Source organism: Artemia franciscana, chromosome 18 (assembly GCF_032884065.1).
Source record: "Artemia franciscana chromosome 18, ASM3288406v1, whole genome shotgun sequence".
NCBI classification, from domain to species: Eukaryota; Metazoa; Arthropoda; class Branchiopoda; order Anostraca; family Artemiidae; genus Artemia; species Artemia franciscana.
This window is the reverse complement of record NC_088880.1, coordinates 12,171,581-12,189,853: the sequence shown is the minus strand read 5'-3', so window position 1 is coordinate 12,189,853 and position 18,273 is coordinate 12,171,581. Positions and strand designations below refer to the sequence as shown.

Below are 18,273 nucleotides of genomic sequence, written 5' to 3'. Positions count from 1 at the left end.
CCTTTATAAACCTAGAAATGGTGCTATTTTGAAGAATACATGCCAAGAAAAGAATTTTTACTTTATAATATGCAGACAAATTGGCAAAAAGAGTGCAATTCCTGTCTGTCAATGGAACGGTTACAAGGAGACGAAAAAGAAAGCAAAAACTATGAAAGTGTGCAAATCGACAACCCTGACTAGGCAAGATTAATTGTTCAAAGATTTACTTCTAATAGCTAAAGGGTAAAATTATTCAAAAGTTAGAAATATGATGAATTTATAATATCTTTTTCAATTTATACTATTATAATGTGTAGCATAAGAATAGAATTAATACAAATTAAATATACGTTACAGAAATTTAAGAGCTGAAAAGATGAGTTGTAGTATCACAGTATTTAAGCCAAGATATTCACCCAGAATAGTTCATTCTTCTTTTTTTTCCCTCAGGGCAGACCAGGAAAACCCCTTATATGCGGGTAAATAATGACAAAGGAACGGTTTCTGCAATTATAACTCAAACAAAATATCGTAATACCATAATGTTGCATAGTCTTATAGAATTCAATGAGGTAATTTGATATAGATTGTTTACTCAGCGCTGCTTTCTGATTCAAGCGAACGACGAGGTTTACGAAACATTGTATTCTAGAAGATTTTAACAGATAGTTTTTCTTAAACATCACTTATTAGTGAGAAATAAAGTGAAAGAATTTACTGTCTAGAAGCAAATGTCTTCATCGGGTGTAAGTAAAGTAACAATAATAATGTGGGTCTTTTATTCAGCTTCAACCTATTCGTTGTTATTCAGCTTCAGCCTGTTCGTAGCCTGCTTCAGAGAAGCAGGCAGCTAACTGGGGCAAGTCCAATGTGTGCTGTTCGTTCTTTACTAAATTTCAGTCTTTTGTACAGGCATGATACAGATGAAACTTATATAATTCCTATTTTAAAGAAGCAATATTCAAAATACGTTTGTTTCAAGTTATGTTGTAAATAGTTTCTGTCAACATGGGCTAGAGGGTCGTTCTTTACTATAATTGTCCCACATGCATCCTATCAAAATTTTGAAATAGCCATTTTGTTCAAAATAGTCTAAAATTCAAATTATTATAACTTAGGGGTTGAGAAATTCTCAATAGTCCCCGGGGCAAGGTATTTGACTTATGTAAATTACGTCTCGCTAGAATGCAGCTTACCTGTAAGGACAATATTCCCCAATCTGTCATCCTTCATCAGGCAGCGAAGTACTATAGGCCAGGGTTCGTTTTTTTTACTATAATAAAGTCTGAACAAAACTTCTATTAATAGCTACTACATGATATCCACCATCTTGAAAAATAATACCGCTGCAATCCTGATTAATATAGAAATCACAAACAGGAAAAAATCTAAGGATTTTTCTTATTTAGAATAGTAAGAAATGAAGTTCAGAGAATCAAGCAGCTAACTAAGTTAACTCCTTAGAAATCTAAGTAACTAAGCTAACTCCTTAGTATAATTAGCGATTCTGTATTGATGTAATTATGACCAACATTATAATATCGCATTTACTTTCACACCATATAAGGGTTATAACCTAAGATTATGACGTCGTTCATAAATTTTGTACATGAAAGTACAGTTTTTCGTTAAAAAAATTTATTCTATTTTAAAAACTATCTTAGCAAATTGGACAAGGCTATTATATACATCAATTTCCTTTAAAATGAGCCATTAAATAGCTCTCTATGATGTTCCATTGCCCCGCTAGTTGCGGAGGGAACAAAATAAAGATTCCCTATATGCACAATATCTTAGTTCAAGCAATCTTTCATATTTTTCAAGCCAATGGACTTTCTTAGTTATTCAAGCCAAGGAGCTGTATGTTTCCTGTATAAGGGTTTCTAGCTAGGCAATTTTAATAGTATACGTTGTGGTTAGATCTGACTCCTTTTCTAGGAGTTATGGGCTACTGTATCATTGAAAAGACTTTAATAAAAAAAGACAGCAAACAGTCTGAGGTTAGAACACAAGCGACAACGAGAATCCATATGTAGAACCCTGCCGCCTGCAACTCTAGCGCGTAAAAAGTTAGCTTCAACTATTTCTTTGTTTTTATACTATATTTTGTTTTAAATTATTTTCAATGGTGTTTAGAAGTAAGAGGACCTCTATAAATAGTTTTAATATATTTAGCTTTGAAGTAGGTGTACAAATTTATCACAAAATCAATTTAGCTGCACATCCATCACAAACTATTGAGGATGAAATTGAGCTATGGCCAAATTTACTTTTTATACCCCAATGAAGCTGTTTAGGAATGCGCCCTTTTATGGCTAAGACCTTTTTTATCATCTAAAACTTTCGTCTTAAAATTTTTTAGTTAACCAGTCTCCAGTTTTAGGTGTGTCCAGCGTTCAATAGGAGGATATTCCGAAAACGTTGATTTTTTCTTTAAACGAGCTCCTTTTACCATATAATTCGTAACATTATATTGGGTTGCTATGGGAAATTTTGAAACTACCCCTAGCACCCCCTGAGAGGCGTTATATTTATTATTAAAGTATTGCTCTTAGGTTGATCCGTACAGTGATATCTCCTTTAAATTCTTATTTATTCATAAGATGTATTATTAAGTACGCTGATAAATGGAACATCATTATTAAAATTGAGTGCTTTGTAATTTACCTGAAATCCTTGGATTTGAACATTTTATTTTCACTAACCGTAGGGGAGGGGGGAAGTCACCATTTCTTCAAAGGGCAATTTGTTTTTACTTTTCGAATGAGATGGTGTGAAATTCTCAATTATTAGGTAATGCACTGTCCATCTATTCGTTTAATCTAACAAATGGCTGTTCTTGATTTTTTTTTGTATTTTTGTTCTATGTTCACTGATCTTTTCCTCTTTTTAAGGGTGAAATCGGTGCAGTACATGGCAAAATCAGGTCGTGGAATTTGTTTGTTTATAAGTATTCACAGGATTCATTAAAGGTCAAGTTGTCTGATCCAATCGTTCCCATGGAAGTGGAAAATGAGTATGATTTTCTTTCTTTCATTAAAGCATAAAATATGTATAGAATATACAGTACTTATGTCTTCCCACGTCTAGAGGAGCATAAGGCAGCAACGGTAGATGCCCAATTAAGCCTGTCTCTTCACAGGGACTAGAGCCTACTCGGGTAGTTTTAAGACTTTTCACCTTTTTCTTGTGAGGCTGACCTAGTGCATTGCGCTCTCTTCCCCTCTTATAAAGACCGGGGTGATCATAAGGCAGCAACAGTAGATACCCAATTAAGCCTCTCTTTCCACAGGGACTAGAGCCTACTCGGGTAGTTTTAAGACTTTTTGCCTCTTTCTCGTGATTCCGATCTAGTGTGTTACGCTCTTTTCCCCTCCTTTAAAGACCATGTTGTGATTCACCACAATAGCTTTGAGCTGACGTTAGTTTGTCAGTTTAAAAAAAGCTTAATTAAATAAAGCAAAGAGGTACAAAATACTAGCAACAGCGAAAATCCAAGGTAGCAAGTGTTAATTCAGGGTCAGCACATTTAGCTGTAAAGAAATGTCAAGCTACAAAATTGTTCATTAAGGGACAAATAAAGTAATGCACAAAGACACCCCTCCCATGCCCAAATTGAAGGAATAAGTTATGGGATATCTCCCTTTTTTATAAGGTTTCAACCTGTGTGTACATTTGGTTGTACCGATTATTGGAAGAAGGAAAGAAGGAATTATTGAAAGGAAGATATCCTTCTTTCTTTCCAATACAGAAAATATTCCAAAAGACCCTTTTCCTGAAACTCTAGGAAAGGAAAATTTTGGAAACTCTTCAGAAAGGAAAATTCTTCGAAAAGGAAAAATTCTTTGATTAGTAGCTACCTGATACAGAGATAGGGAGCTCTAGCAACATTTGGTAGAAATATCATAATAACGCGCACAGGGCTTCTAGGGAGCCAATTTTTATTAGAAAGCCAATTATTATCGCAAGTGTTGTTTTCTTTCAATCTAGTGTGTAAATCTTTTTATACCCTTGGTAATCCTTTTCATGATTCATATGTCTTGTAAATCCTTAAGGTATCGTTTCACAGCCTTTTTAGCGTCGTATTTTATTGAACTTTATAATCAATATTCATGTCTGAACGTTTTGTGGCTAATATTCCTTCTAAAATTTGAGTTAAAATTGTAATGAATAATTTAATTTCAACCATTTCAAACCTCTGAAAAACAAAATTTTGATGCCTTTTTTTATTTTCTTTTATACTGTATTAGAAAAAGAGAGTAAAAACATAATTTATTTTTTATTAAAATAAATAAATGAAATAGTTAAGAAATTATTTATTAATTAATAAAACCAAAAAGTATAAAAAAGTTGAATAATAATAATTAAATAATGATAATTAAAATAATTAACAACAGTTAAACAGTTAAAATAATAAGTTATTAATTAACTAATGAATTGAAAAAATAATGTGTTAATGAAGGAAAATTTTGTCCGGTAATTTTTCGGGAGACAGGAAGGGGGGGGGAGATATGATCAAGAGTTTGTCTCGGGCTCATAAGATGCCAGTTTTAATCTCTTTTTTCTTTTCTTTTTTTCTGTGTGTGTATGTATGTGTCTTTATATGTGTATTTGCGTCTATTAAATACTTGACCAAACGAAGTGTCATCTGTTGCAACTGCTATAATAATGCTTTAATTAGCAACTCGTTGCAACACGAAGCACCCTGAGTCCAACACATCAGCGTCTGCTCCTCCTCAATTCATTCTGTTCAGAGCTTTGCTCTCCACTTCTTCCTATGAAGTTTCTACTTCCTCTGAATGTTTGATCAAAATCTCTTCATATCCATTTGTGGATGTCCTCCTTTCTATTTGGCCTTAGCTGGATTTTCAAAAAGTACGAGTTTTGGCTGCCTATAATCCTTCATTCGCGAAAAGAGGCCTAAACATGTTAACAAACAATTTGAGAGGAGGAAACTGTGGTTCATAGAGAAAGAAAACTGTAACTGCCTTTTCCTATTTTTTAGTTTTCTTATGAAGAATATCTAAGCTTAATCTTACCACGTATACTAAGTCATTTTTAATCGATACCTTTAAGATGTACAAAGCAACCTGAGTGTATTTAAACATGTTTATAGTTTTGTTTTCCTGCAAAAAAATAAATATCATCAAATAAGATCTACTAACTGTTGACACTTTACGATGAAATTGACAGAGCTTACTGATTAAATGTTGACATTACTGATTAAATGTCCGCTTGTTATCAAGCTATCCTTGTCATAAATTTGACCAACAAAGCCATATTTTGATTAATAGAGACTATCATCTGTAATGCTACGGTTTACGTAAATTGTCCGTTTTGCTCTCAAGTGTATAATCAAAATCGTTTAAAATTTTATCAGTGTCATAACTTATCCTGTATGACTTATCCTTGTCATAAATTTGACCAACAAAGACATATTTCTATTAATAGAGACTATCATCTGCTATGCTGCGATTGACGTAAATTGTCTTGTTTTCCTCTAAAGTGTATAATCAAAATCGATTATTTTTTTTTGTTTGCGTTTTGACATTGAGGAAACTCATAATTGAAAAAAAGGAGCTCGATTTGGTAAACTCCCATTCTAAATTTTTGGAGTGTCATCTTTAGGAATTGTTAATTATTAAACCGTGATCCAACAATCAGGTGAAACAAATAATCACCCGTGTAGGGTTTTGACTTTCTACCGGGGTGAGGAGGTACGCATATGGAACTATGCGAAACACAACTTCAGTTAAAACCTTGGTTGAGCATCCGTTCTATTTTGGGTGTATGTATTTTTTGTTCTAATTTTTATTCCAGGATAGCTTGGATACCTATCGAGTATCATACGCACCCTTTATCGTCATTGAATTCTCTCACTACGGACATTTGGGCGTTTGGAACAACTTTATGGGAAATTTTTTCATTCGGCTGTCGCCCATTTAAAGATGTCGCTCTTAAAGAAATAACAAAGGTAGATTCAAAAGTATATCCTTGCTTCTATTTGGTACTAATACTTAACAGAATATAGTTTAATATAGTCATAAAAATGATTGACCCTATAAAATAGGTAATGGAGAAAAGTGAGAAAGTACGGAGTCGTTGGTGTTGATTATGATGTACCAAACATCTTTTTGGAAAATCATCGCTATATATTTTCATTATTTTCTATTTTTCTTTTTTTTTATATATATTTCTATTTCTTGTTTTCTACTAAATATATGTATTTATATGTTTATATTTATTAATACAGGACGTATTCATTCAAGTACTGATCTATATTAATTACTAATGTAGGAAAACACTCTTCCTTTTCTCTTTTTTTTATGTGTTTGTGCTGTTGCTTTGGTGATTTCTTTTTTCATAATATATATATATATATATATATATATATATATATATATATATATATATATATATATATATATATATATATATATATATATATATATATATATATATATATCTATACTAGCTGTTGGGGTGGCGCTTCGCGCCACCCCAACACCTAGTTGGTGGGGGCGCTTCGCGCCCCCCCAAGCCCCCTCGCGCGCGTAAGTCGTTACGCGCCATATTAGTTACGCGCCATTGTAGTTGTGTCCCTATGTCCCACCTGTGAATATAGATATATATATATATATATATATATATATATATATATATATATATATATATATATATATATATATATATATATATATATATATATGTTTTTAACTACGTAAAACTTGCGAATATACAACATTCTTTGCTGTCCCATTGTCTGTGCATATAAATAGATTGTCAGGTTTACCGACTCTTGAACATGCAACATATAATGGTCAATGGGAAAACAATCCGTATTCAGATCTATACCTCATGATTCTAATGATTGCCCTTGAGCTTTGTTGATGGTGATTGCTAATCGACCATTCGTCATTTATATTCCTTGTGTCCCGGTGTCCCGGTCGTCATTTATATCCCCCTGTGCCCCCCGGCGTCCCCGTTGTAGTTGTGTCATTTATATTCCCTGTGTCCCGGTCGTCATCCCGGTATACATTCGTTTTTGAATTGGTATATGATGAAATAAATTTTTAATTTTTTCCCTTTTTTTCCTTTTAGTTTTTTTTTATTGGTTTTGACATTTTTTTAGGTTTTTTAGTTTTTTTCTTTTTTCTTTTTAGTTTTTTTTTGAAGTTTTTATCTTTTTAGTTTTTTTATTTTTATTTATATTTTTTTAGTTTTCTTTTTCTCCTTTATTTTTCAGTTTTTTCCTTTTTTTAGTTTTTTTTTCTTTTTAGTTCTTTTAGTTTTTACCTTTTTTAGTTTTTTTTAGTTTTTTAGATGAAAATTTTTTTAGTTTTATTCCTTTTTTTCTTTTCAGTTTTTTATTGGTTTTTACCTTTTTTTTAGCTTTTTTAGTTTTTTTTCGTTTTTTCTTTTTACTTTTTTTTTTAGTTTTTATCTTTTTTATTTTTTTTTATTTTTATTCTTAATTTTTTTTTTATTAGTTTTTAGTTTTTTGTTGTAGTTTTTGCCTTTTTTAGTTTTTTCAGTTTTTTTTTAGTTTTTAGATTTTTACCTTTTTTAGCCTAAACCAGGATTTGAACCTGGGACCTTCATTCTCCGTTCTGACACCCTCTCTCACCGAGTGACTACTCCAGCATGTTCATTTTGGTGTTTTAAATGGTATATTATTAACCAAATTAATGTGTTTTACAATATACTAAGCATCGTCATAACAAAAATGACGACAACTAATTTCATGACGTCAGTCAACACAGAAATTAAGTTCTGAAATTAAGTCATGAAATTAGTTGCCGTCATTTTTGCTTTGACGGTGACGTCATTCAAGTTATATAAGACATATGTTCACGTAGAAATCTATTAATGTTTAAGTTTACAATGACTGATGAAGATGCTCAAAGAGTCTATGCCAAAAAACTTGCTGCTGATAGAGAAAGTCAGAAAAGAAAGCGTGCCGAGGAACTATCAGCAGCAAGTTTTTTGGCATAGACTCTTTCAGCGAGAGTCAAAACATATCAAAACTGAAAATGATAGCGATGATGATTGGGTTTGGGATTTTGACTTGGATAAGGTCATCAATGCCTACCAGATTTAAGTTAAAAAAACAAAGGTTCGTCGATATGTACTTCATAGTGACGCTGAAAAATAAAGAAGAAAAAGAAAACTGAAAAAAGAAAAAAGGTAAAAAACTAAAAAAAAGCTAAAAAGAAAAAACACTCAAAGAGAAATTACAGACCGGGACACAAATGACGACCGAGACAGAGGGAATATAAGTGACGACCGGGAACCTCAAAGAGAAATTACAGACTGGGACACCCGGACACAAATCACGACCGGGACACAGGGAATATAAATGACGACCGGGACACAGGGACACAACTACAACGGGGACGCCGGGGGCACAGGCGGGATATATAAATGACGACCGGGACACAGGGATTGTTCGAATAGAAATTACAGACCGGGACACCGGGACGACCGGGACACAGGGAATATAAATGACGACCGGGACACAGGGACACATCATTAGAATAATGAGGTATAGATCTGAATACGGATTGTTTTTCCCATAGACAATTATATGTTGCATGTTCAAGAGTCAGTAAACCTGACAATCTATTTATATGCACAGACAATGGGACAGCGAAGAATGTTGTATATTCGCATGTTTTACGTAGTTAAAAACATATATTTATATCTATCTCTATTCACAGGTGGGACACAGGGACACAACTACAATGGCGCGTAACTAATATGGCGCGTAAGGACTTACGCGCGGGGGGGGGCTTGGGGGGCGCGAAGCGCCCCACCAACTAGGTGTTGGGGTGGCGCGTATAGTATATATATATATATATATATATATATATATAATATATATATATATATATATATATATATATATATATATATATATATATATATATATATATATATATATATATATATATATATATATATATATATATATATATATATATATATATATATATATATATATATATATATATATATATATATATATATATATATATATATATATTATATATATATATATATATATATATATATATATATATATATATATATATATATATATATATATATATATATATATATATATATATATATATATATATATATATATATATATATATATATATATATATATATATATAATATATATATATATATATATATATATATATATATATATATATATATATATATATATATATATATATATATATATATATATATATATATATATATATATATATATATATATATATATATATATATATATATATATATATATATATATATAATATATATATATATATATATATATATATATATATATATATATATATATATATATATATATATATATATATATATATATATATATATATATATATATATTATATATATATATATATATATATATATATATATATATATATATATATATATATATATATATATATATATATAATATATATATATATATATATATATATATATATATATATATAATATATATATATATATATATATATATATATATATATATATATATATATATATATATATATATATATATATATATATATATATATATATATATATATATATATATATATAATATATATATATATATATATATATATATATATATATATATATATATATATATATATATATATATATATATATATATATATATATATATATATATATATATATATATATATATATATATATATATATATATATATATATATATATATATATATATATATATATATATATATATATATATATATATATATATATATATATATATATATATATATATATATATATATATATATATATATATATATATATATATATGATTTGAGTCTAAAATATTGTAAACTAGAGTTTATTGAATTGACCTATGAATTGTTCAATTGGTGTTTAATCTGTATCTATATGATGGCCCAGTCTGTAGAAACTTTTGAAAATTAATGTGTAAGCGCATATAATTCTTGATTCTTATTACATTAATAATTTCCAGGTGTAATTAAAAGAGGGCTTGTGTGAAGAATCATACTAGACTTGTTTCAAACTTATCATTTGAATTCTAAGAATAACACAGTTTTTTATTTACTTTGTTGAAAATTTGAAACCTGGAAAAGCTAGGTGAGAACTGCGAAATACTAAAAACAAAATTTGCCTACTTTTTTTTCCCCTATCTGCCCCCAAAAGAAAAATCCTAAATGTTACATTATTTCTACGTATACAATACAATATCGTTTCAAAATCCTTATTGAGTAAAGACACTGAATCTGACCAAAGAATGTTTATTATTATGTGACATATAATATATGTGTCATATGCTATATAATGTTGCATTTCGGCCCAAAAGTCTCCCACTTACCTCATTTCTTTATATATTTCCCGGCCAATTGTCTTTTTATATATCAGATCTGTTTTTATTTAAATAATGGTATATGAATAATTCAATTCAATTCAATTTATTTATAACCCATCTACAAAAAGAGGGCGGAACGCCCTTAAGATGGAGTAATAAGAGAATAAAAAAGGTACAAATAAATACAAATCAACACAATCAAATAATTAAATAAGTAATGCTGACCATGGGTGAGACACTATCGACATAGAAGAACGAAAATCATGAAGCCTTTTATCAATAATAGATGTAGGAGAAACTAGGCGGAATTTGTTCACTAAGTAACTATTTCTAGTCCAAGGAGGGTAACTGAGAAGGAATTTAGCATAACGAAAATATACTCTATGAACAGATAGTTTCTGAGGTTCACTAAAAAACTGCCAAACCGGACAAAGAGAAAGGAGATGAGGTACAACTAGGCTATTATAAATTTTCGCAAGATTTAATTTATCAATATGTTTAATATTAGATGCAATTGAAGCATAAGCAATTCTCAGTTTTTTCTTCAAAATTTCAAGGGATAAATTCACAGTTTCTTTCATATTTTTTCCAATAGGCATTCCAAGGTAAACTAATTTTTGAGAAAGGGGGACATGAACATTAGCTAAAGATAAAAAAATAGGGCCATTTGTCTCTTTAAAATTGAAAGCTACAACAGCAGTTTTATCAACATTGAAAGAAAGCCCAATATTTTTATATTCATTATAAAGCTGATTAAACGCGTTTTCACATCCACTAAAAGTACGGCTTAGATTCAAAACGTCATCTGCAAAAGTTATTAAAGACAAGTTAAATCCACGGTGAATACAACTAAAATTAACAGAATTTTGGGCATTTAAAACAGAGTTATTAAATAAAGAAGGTGAGGTAAGGCCACCTTGACGGACTCCTTTCAAAATATTAAAAAGGGAAGATCCCCCCTTTAACTTCGCCTTAAGGTGATGGTACATATACAGAAGGCACTTCACTATACATAAATTTACCCCTCTTTTATACGCTTCAAATAAAACTTGGGAAAAAATACAAGAGTCAAAAGCACGAGCAACATCTAAAGCACAAAGGATAATATGGGATCTACTTCTTTCTGCATCAGCAAGAACATTCATTAAAGCAAAAAGGGCATGCTCCCGGCTAATACCTTTTTGGTAACCAAACTGGTGGGCTGGGACATAACATTTAGAAACAATTTCATCCAAAATAACTGACTCAAACAATTTAAAAATAGTACAAGAAACTGTTATAGGTCGGAACGAATCACACGAAGTAAAATCCTTTTTGCCTTTTTTCTAGATAGGGGTTATTTGACCAACTGTAAATTGATAAGGAACAACTCCGTTTTCAATAGACATTTGAAAAAGTAGAGATAAATGATTAAAAAGAAGAGCACTTGCATAATCAAAATGTCTGGCAGTAATTCCATCAACTCCCGCAGAATTTCTTTTCTTTAGTTTTTGACAATAAAACGATACATCACTTGGCTTAATAATAAATGTCGAGGGTTCGTGTTTCTTCAGACAAGCACTTAATTCTTTTTCAAATTTTGACTCAAGAGCAGGATCGGGAGAAGAAAACTCATGCTTATAACAATTTATCCACCCAGGCTCAGGAATATTATTTGCACTAATGTGTTCACAAGGGCGTTCAAATTTTTTCCAGAGCTTCGAAGGGTTCTCTGCAATTTTATGAGCGTTTTTCTCAATAAGATCAACCTTATGTTTTCTTAACACTTTAGCAAAAAAACGTTTAGAACGTAGCCGCAGACCATTTATAGTCCCAGACTTAGGCCTGCCGCAATCCCTCCAAATATTCAGCCAAATTTTAGAAGACTCGCGTGCAGAAATAAGGGAAGGGTTTTTTGACCAACCCTGAACTTGAGAGCCTTTCCTAATACGCTTGCACGGGACAGCTGAAGCTTCAGCACACTTTAATGCATGGTTAATTTCAGCTAGATAGGTGGTAAGTCCGATGGCTATTTCTTTTTCACTAAGGCCAGAGCGCGTGCACAACAAATGAAAGGGCACCTTTATTTTATTTAATATTCTGTCACATTCAAAACGAAACATCTCGCGGTTAACTTCTTTCCAATCTTTTATATAAAACCACTTTTTATCTGGCTGTTTAGGGGCATGAAATGAAGCATTTATTTTCAACTTTATTGGAAGGTGATCCGAATAAAAGCCATCACAAATTACCTCGACAGTTTCACAGGGGAAAGATGCAATAAAATGATCAAGGTTAGAAGTCGCTGACAGGACACCAATAAACGTGAAAGTTTCTGTTTTGTCAGCAACTGAGTAGGAAGGGGGGAGGGAATTCAGAAGGAGTTGGGTTCTTGGCGATGAACTGTCTGTTAAGTCACAATTAAAGTCTCCTGCAATCAAAACTCGAGCATTTGGATGCTTTGAAACTCCCTTCACAAAACTCGCTAGCTTTTTGCAAGCATTTATGAATTTATTCTCTGATTGTAAAGAGCAGTAATTAGTTGGCAGGTAAACGTTTATACAGATTAGGTCCGAAAATTCGGCAGCAATGAAATGGTCATTCGACTCAAGGAGATTGACGGGAAATTGTGAAATAATAGCTAATCCGCCTGAAGGTCGGCCACGGCTCTTATTCATTTTCGCTGGGTGAAATAAGAGATAAGAATTCTGAGAAATGCTGAGTAAGTTTTTCCTTTCATGAGACAAAAAATGTTCTTGCAGAAAAATTATTTCATTTGTACTTAAAAGTTCAGAGAGGACTAGGCCTTTGTCAACCACTTTGCCATTGATATTCCACGATAAGAGACTTAAGGCTCGAGCCATTATGCTGACTTAACTTTACTTAAAAGTCCTTGGGTGACTGGACATTTGAAGCTGTAACAGGGATGATCCTGTGATTTCCACAATGCACACTTCTTGGGCCTTTGACAAGGAGATGTTTTGGAGCTTGAATGACCATGGTCACCGCAGACTGCGCAAATAGCTTCATTTTTGCAGCTACTGGATATATGTCCGTAAGCTTGACACTTGAAACATCTTACCGGGAGGGAGAGATACTCAGCCACTTTGATCCTCTCATAATCTATGACTGGGGGATTTTTTATGGCATTCATAAGATCAACTTTGGTTTTAAATTTCAATCGAAACGAGTGGGTGTTGCCAATCTGTCTTGAACTGACACATTTAGGAATCAGTGCGCGAAGTTCATCGTCATTTATATTGCTGGGGACAAATCGAGCAATGCCGAGGTGAGAGGGGTTCCTGATTGTTGCAGAAAGAGATTTATCACCGTTCTGAAAGACCCCGGCAAGAGTTTCTGCATCAGCCTTGCTAGCTGTAACAACTCGCCAATTATCTTTTCTGGGCTGAACTTCGACAATTTTAGAGCACTCTCTGCCACACATTTTTTGCAAAAAGTCTTTCCTCAAATCGGAATTCGTGAGGTCAGAGGGCAAATTCTTGAGTACCACTGCATATGAGGGCTTTGTTTCAGTAACTGTAGGAACAATCGAGGGGGCGGGAGGGTCCTTATTCATGAAATTGTCTAGCTTATTACAAACTTCTGTAACTTTTCTGGTGATTACCGCAGCTATCTCACCAGGACAGATAGGGACTTCGTCAGGTTCAACTATCACAAAGACTGGCAGCTCAACGTTACGTTGCTCACAAAGTTCAAGTACCTTTAACATTTCGTTAATATTGTCTTCGGCACTTTTTTTAATTGACACTCTATTGGTGTAGTGAGCAGAAGACCACAGTATCTCCTTAGCCTTGATTATATCGTCCTTTGTAAAAAACTCGCATGCTTTACGACTTATCTCTTCACTCTTATTTCCAGCTTTTCGAGCACGATTTAAAAAGTTCAAAATCGCATTCCAAACTAATTTCTCCGACATGACTATTGCAGATAATATGTCATTGAAATATATTCAAGTTCTTAAGTCCTTGTACGAAAATCTCTTTGCTTAATAAATCACTAAGTCCCAAGGGAACTGCTACATAGGTTAGAATATATAGATAATGGCTTTCCTTGTTTTCTATGATGCTATTTTCTTCTGGTTTGTCTAGTTTTTCAGTTCTAACCTATGTATCACTTTAGTTTTAATAATATTTAAACTATTCTCAATGCTAACAATAACAATTGTATTACAAAGCTATTAAGCCATATACAAAAATGTGACGATAACACAACACTGATTTTAAATAAAGTAACACTGAAAACCGAAGAACAATGTTTTCCTATTGATTTTTTTAAAATTTTTAATTAAGTCTTACCCGTTTATTATTGAAAAGGATACTCAAATTTTCCGTTTTTTCTTTTATTATTATTATTTTTTGGTACAAAACGCAACAAATATTTGTTTACAACGACAAAGACAAGACTGCCTTTCTATCATGCAAACAACATAGGCAAAATCTAATATATAAAGGGATGAAATATTTTGGGGGTTTCAACAACGAACAACAACCGGTAAAAAAATAAGGAATTACTCTAAGACAGAAAAATTTTTAACAGAGAGCACTACCTGGAGCTTTGTTTCTACTAGCATCTTACAGGGGCAGTATTTTAGTATGTTTTATCAGATATTTTAGTATATTTTTCCAAGGGGTTTGCACCACCCCCATCGCTATTCCCTATGGTGAAAATAGAATTGTTTTGTTTTAAACATTTTTGTAAAATTTTGTGAAATTTTTATTTAAATCTTACTTGTCTATTGTTGAAAAGATCACTTGAAAGTAACTTAAGGACAATCAAAGAGTGAGAAAAGAAAAAAAACAATCTCATGATGAACTAGTAGAACCCTCTTTCCATCTCCCCATAAAAACAAACTCATTCCTCTATAAAAAATACGCTCTCCCAACCCTCTGTCAAAGACAGATTCATGTTTCCATCCTTCCTTAAAAAACTCACCCCTCCATCAAAGCAAAACTCATCCTTCCATCTTTTCTTCACAATAACTCACCCCTAGACCAAATTAACTCATTCCTCCATCAGAACGTACTCATCCCTTTATTTTTTTACCAAAAGAAACTCATTCCTTCCTCAAAACAGACCCATCTCTCTATCAAAGCAAACTGAAAATTATCCCTTCTATCAAAATAATCCCTTCATCAAAACATACTCCTCTCTCCATAGAAACAAACTCATCCAAACCCATTCATGTCGTGTATTTTTGTAGGCTTTTGATGGTACAGTAATATAGATTATTGTTAATTCGCTATGAACCTAAGTTCTGACAGAAGACAATAGATTGTGTCAAGCAAAACCGCCGAGTGACCTCACTATGTGAATTCCACCCCCATCTTTGAAACGAGTTTCTCTGAGTTCTTTCTCAGAAGTTTTCTCAATGGAAAAACTATTCTTTTAGTAAAATAGTTTTACCCATGTAAAAGTACCCATGTAAAATAAAATACTTACGTAAAGGTTTTATTAATTTAAAACATAATTTTGTCGGCTGAAGAACCAAATGTATCAGTTACGATTCATAACAGAAACAAGCCAAATGTTTGTCAAATTAAGACATTTTTGAGAAACAGATATGAAATACGACTTTGAAAGTGAAATTTAAGTTGTTTTTGAACCTAGCCTTACTCTTCCTGAGGCAAAACGTTTCTTTTCTTTTGTTACGCATCTCATTGGAGGTATGCACATTTTTTTCCATCTTCCTTTATATCTATTTTCTTTTTTCCTCACAAAACAAATCTTCCTTCACATCCAAGGTTTGACAAATTTTCATTTTCTACTATATCTTTTCCTGCAACTCTATTTCGGTTATCACATTCTCAAAAGGTTCTTTCTATCTCTTTAACTATTTCCTTATCACTAAGTGTGGCCCCAGTCCTATCTTTAACTGGGACAGGTCGGGATTGACTACTCCCTCTCAGTTTATTAATATGCCAGTACAATATTTTACTGATTTATTCTAGATAAAATGATAAAATAGTACAATATTTATTCTAGATGGATCGTCTAGATCCATCTTCCAGTTTCTCGACAGTTTTATCAATGGTCTCCGCTTCACACCTCCTTAATTCATGTTTTAATGCTTTCTCCACTTCTTTTTACATTCCTCTTATTTTCATGTGATTTATCACTTAGATAGTTCTAAAATAAAAGATCTAAAGCCGAACTGGCCAGCCATTATAAAATAAAGAGATGAATTTGAAAATGAAAATGAGTCTATGGCCTGTAAAAGCAAACAATATCGTCGGGAACACTTTATAATCAGACACTTCTAATACAAGCTTCTCCTTATTTTGGTCATTATTTTTTATTTAAGACTTAGATTCACTGGTTTAAAGCTTGTAATTTGTGATTCATTAATATTTGAGATGTGCTATTTTGCAACAAACTTTTACATTATGGAACGTTTGCAGCTTTAGCCCCCTCTACCAGTGAACATCCATGGATTAAGATGGACGTTTAGGCGTTTTGGTTTTCATTTGACCCTCTCTCAAGGCTCTTCAAGAGTTTTATTTATGATAAAATGAAACTAGTTTCATTTATGATGAAATTTCGATAATTGTTTTTTTGTTGTTGTTAAAGTTTCAGCTTCAGTAATGAGACCTTCTGTTTCAAGAGTTTCAGTTTCAATCCTACAAAGTTTAAATGATGGAAAGACCCTTAACAGAACATTGATCAGTGTTTTTTATGTTCTCTTTTTCCTTGTGGCCCTATCTCAAAATTCTGATTTTTCCGTTTTTTATATCTTAAAATCAGTTCAAAACCTCATCGGTCAATGTTTTGCTGATCAAATAAGTGTTGTTGGGACATACGATTAGTTTTCTAACACTCAGTTTTTTTTGTGGCTCAAGGCTCACGTATGAATTATATTGTTCTTTTTAGAGTTTCATGTATGGGAAAAAACCTCAGAAGCCAGCCCTATGCCCTGTAGAAATCTACCGTATCATTCTCTCTTGTTGGGACTTGGATCCTTCAAAAAGACTCGCTCCACAAACCCTAATGAGGGATATGAATCAGATTTTCTATGGCATTTTTAATGCAAGAAAAAGACATGATTACGCTTACTTAGATGAGGAGCTCTCTAAATATGGTAGAGAAGGTAATATACACACAGTATTTGTATATATTATTCAAATTAATGGTAGCTTTTATCGCTTCGCCATGAGCTGGGAAAAGATTATACCGTCTTTGGCGTTATTCAGATTATGAGGGGTTTTAAAGCAGGGAGTTGAACGTCTGGTTGAAAATAATGTCCTATGATTCCTCTTGGGTTTATTTACAAAACAGCGTTTGGATTATGATGTGTTTATGATGCTTAACATTTAGCAAAATTCCAGAGACCAAAAGTGAACGACATTAGTTCCGATTATATGATGATTTGTGGTCATATAATCAGATGTTCATATAATCATATAGTCAGATGTCATAAAAACCTATTGAAGCTTTGAAATAGCATCAAACTAGTGCTATTTTCTTGCAAAATAAAAAAAGGAACTCGTAAAGGAAACGAGTGTGAATACAGGAAAAGATTTTATTGCTCAATGTAAATAATGTACAAAGAAGGCTTCTCCTCGAAGGTTGAGGCATCTCCATATCTGCGAAAGAAGCCTTGTAGACTGATTCTCTCTTCACAGAATGTCACAACCAATTATTTAAAGGGGGTCAATAATTTTTCAAACTGTTTTAAGACTAAAAAGCTTTATTGGAATTTATTCAGCCAGGAACAACAATTACCAAAGATTCTTATTGTGAAATTTTGCGGCTTGTTCCTGTCAGAGCCTGACTTCAGCCGTCGTTTTGATCTATGATTATGCCTGTCTATATGTCTAATGGACCTCTAATAGTGTTTGCAGAGAAACAAATAGGCATTCGAATTTCCG

The 18,273-nt window shown here is 32.0% G+C and overlaps 1 protein-coding gene across 4 annotated transcripts in view; it reads left to right on the top strand.

Moving 5' to 3' along the window:
* The window catches only part of LOC136038624 (tyrosine-protein kinase hopscotch-like), a 108,654-nt gene that overhangs the window by 56,632 nt on the left and 33,749 nt on the right, over nucleotides 1-18,273 (top strand). For all 4 annotated transcript variants that reach the window (XM_065721858.1, XM_065721857.1, XM_065721860.1 and 1 more), the window contains 3 exons: nucleotides 2,877-2,998; nucleotides 5,803-5,956; nucleotides 17,276-17,492. In XM_065721858.1, coding sequence (XP_065577930.1) covers nucleotides 2,877-2,998; nucleotides 5,803-5,956; nucleotides 17,276-17,492 — 493 coding nt within the window. The remainder of the gene's footprint in view (nucleotides 1-2,876; nucleotides 2,999-5,802; nucleotides 5,957-17,275; nucleotides 17,493-18,273) is intronic.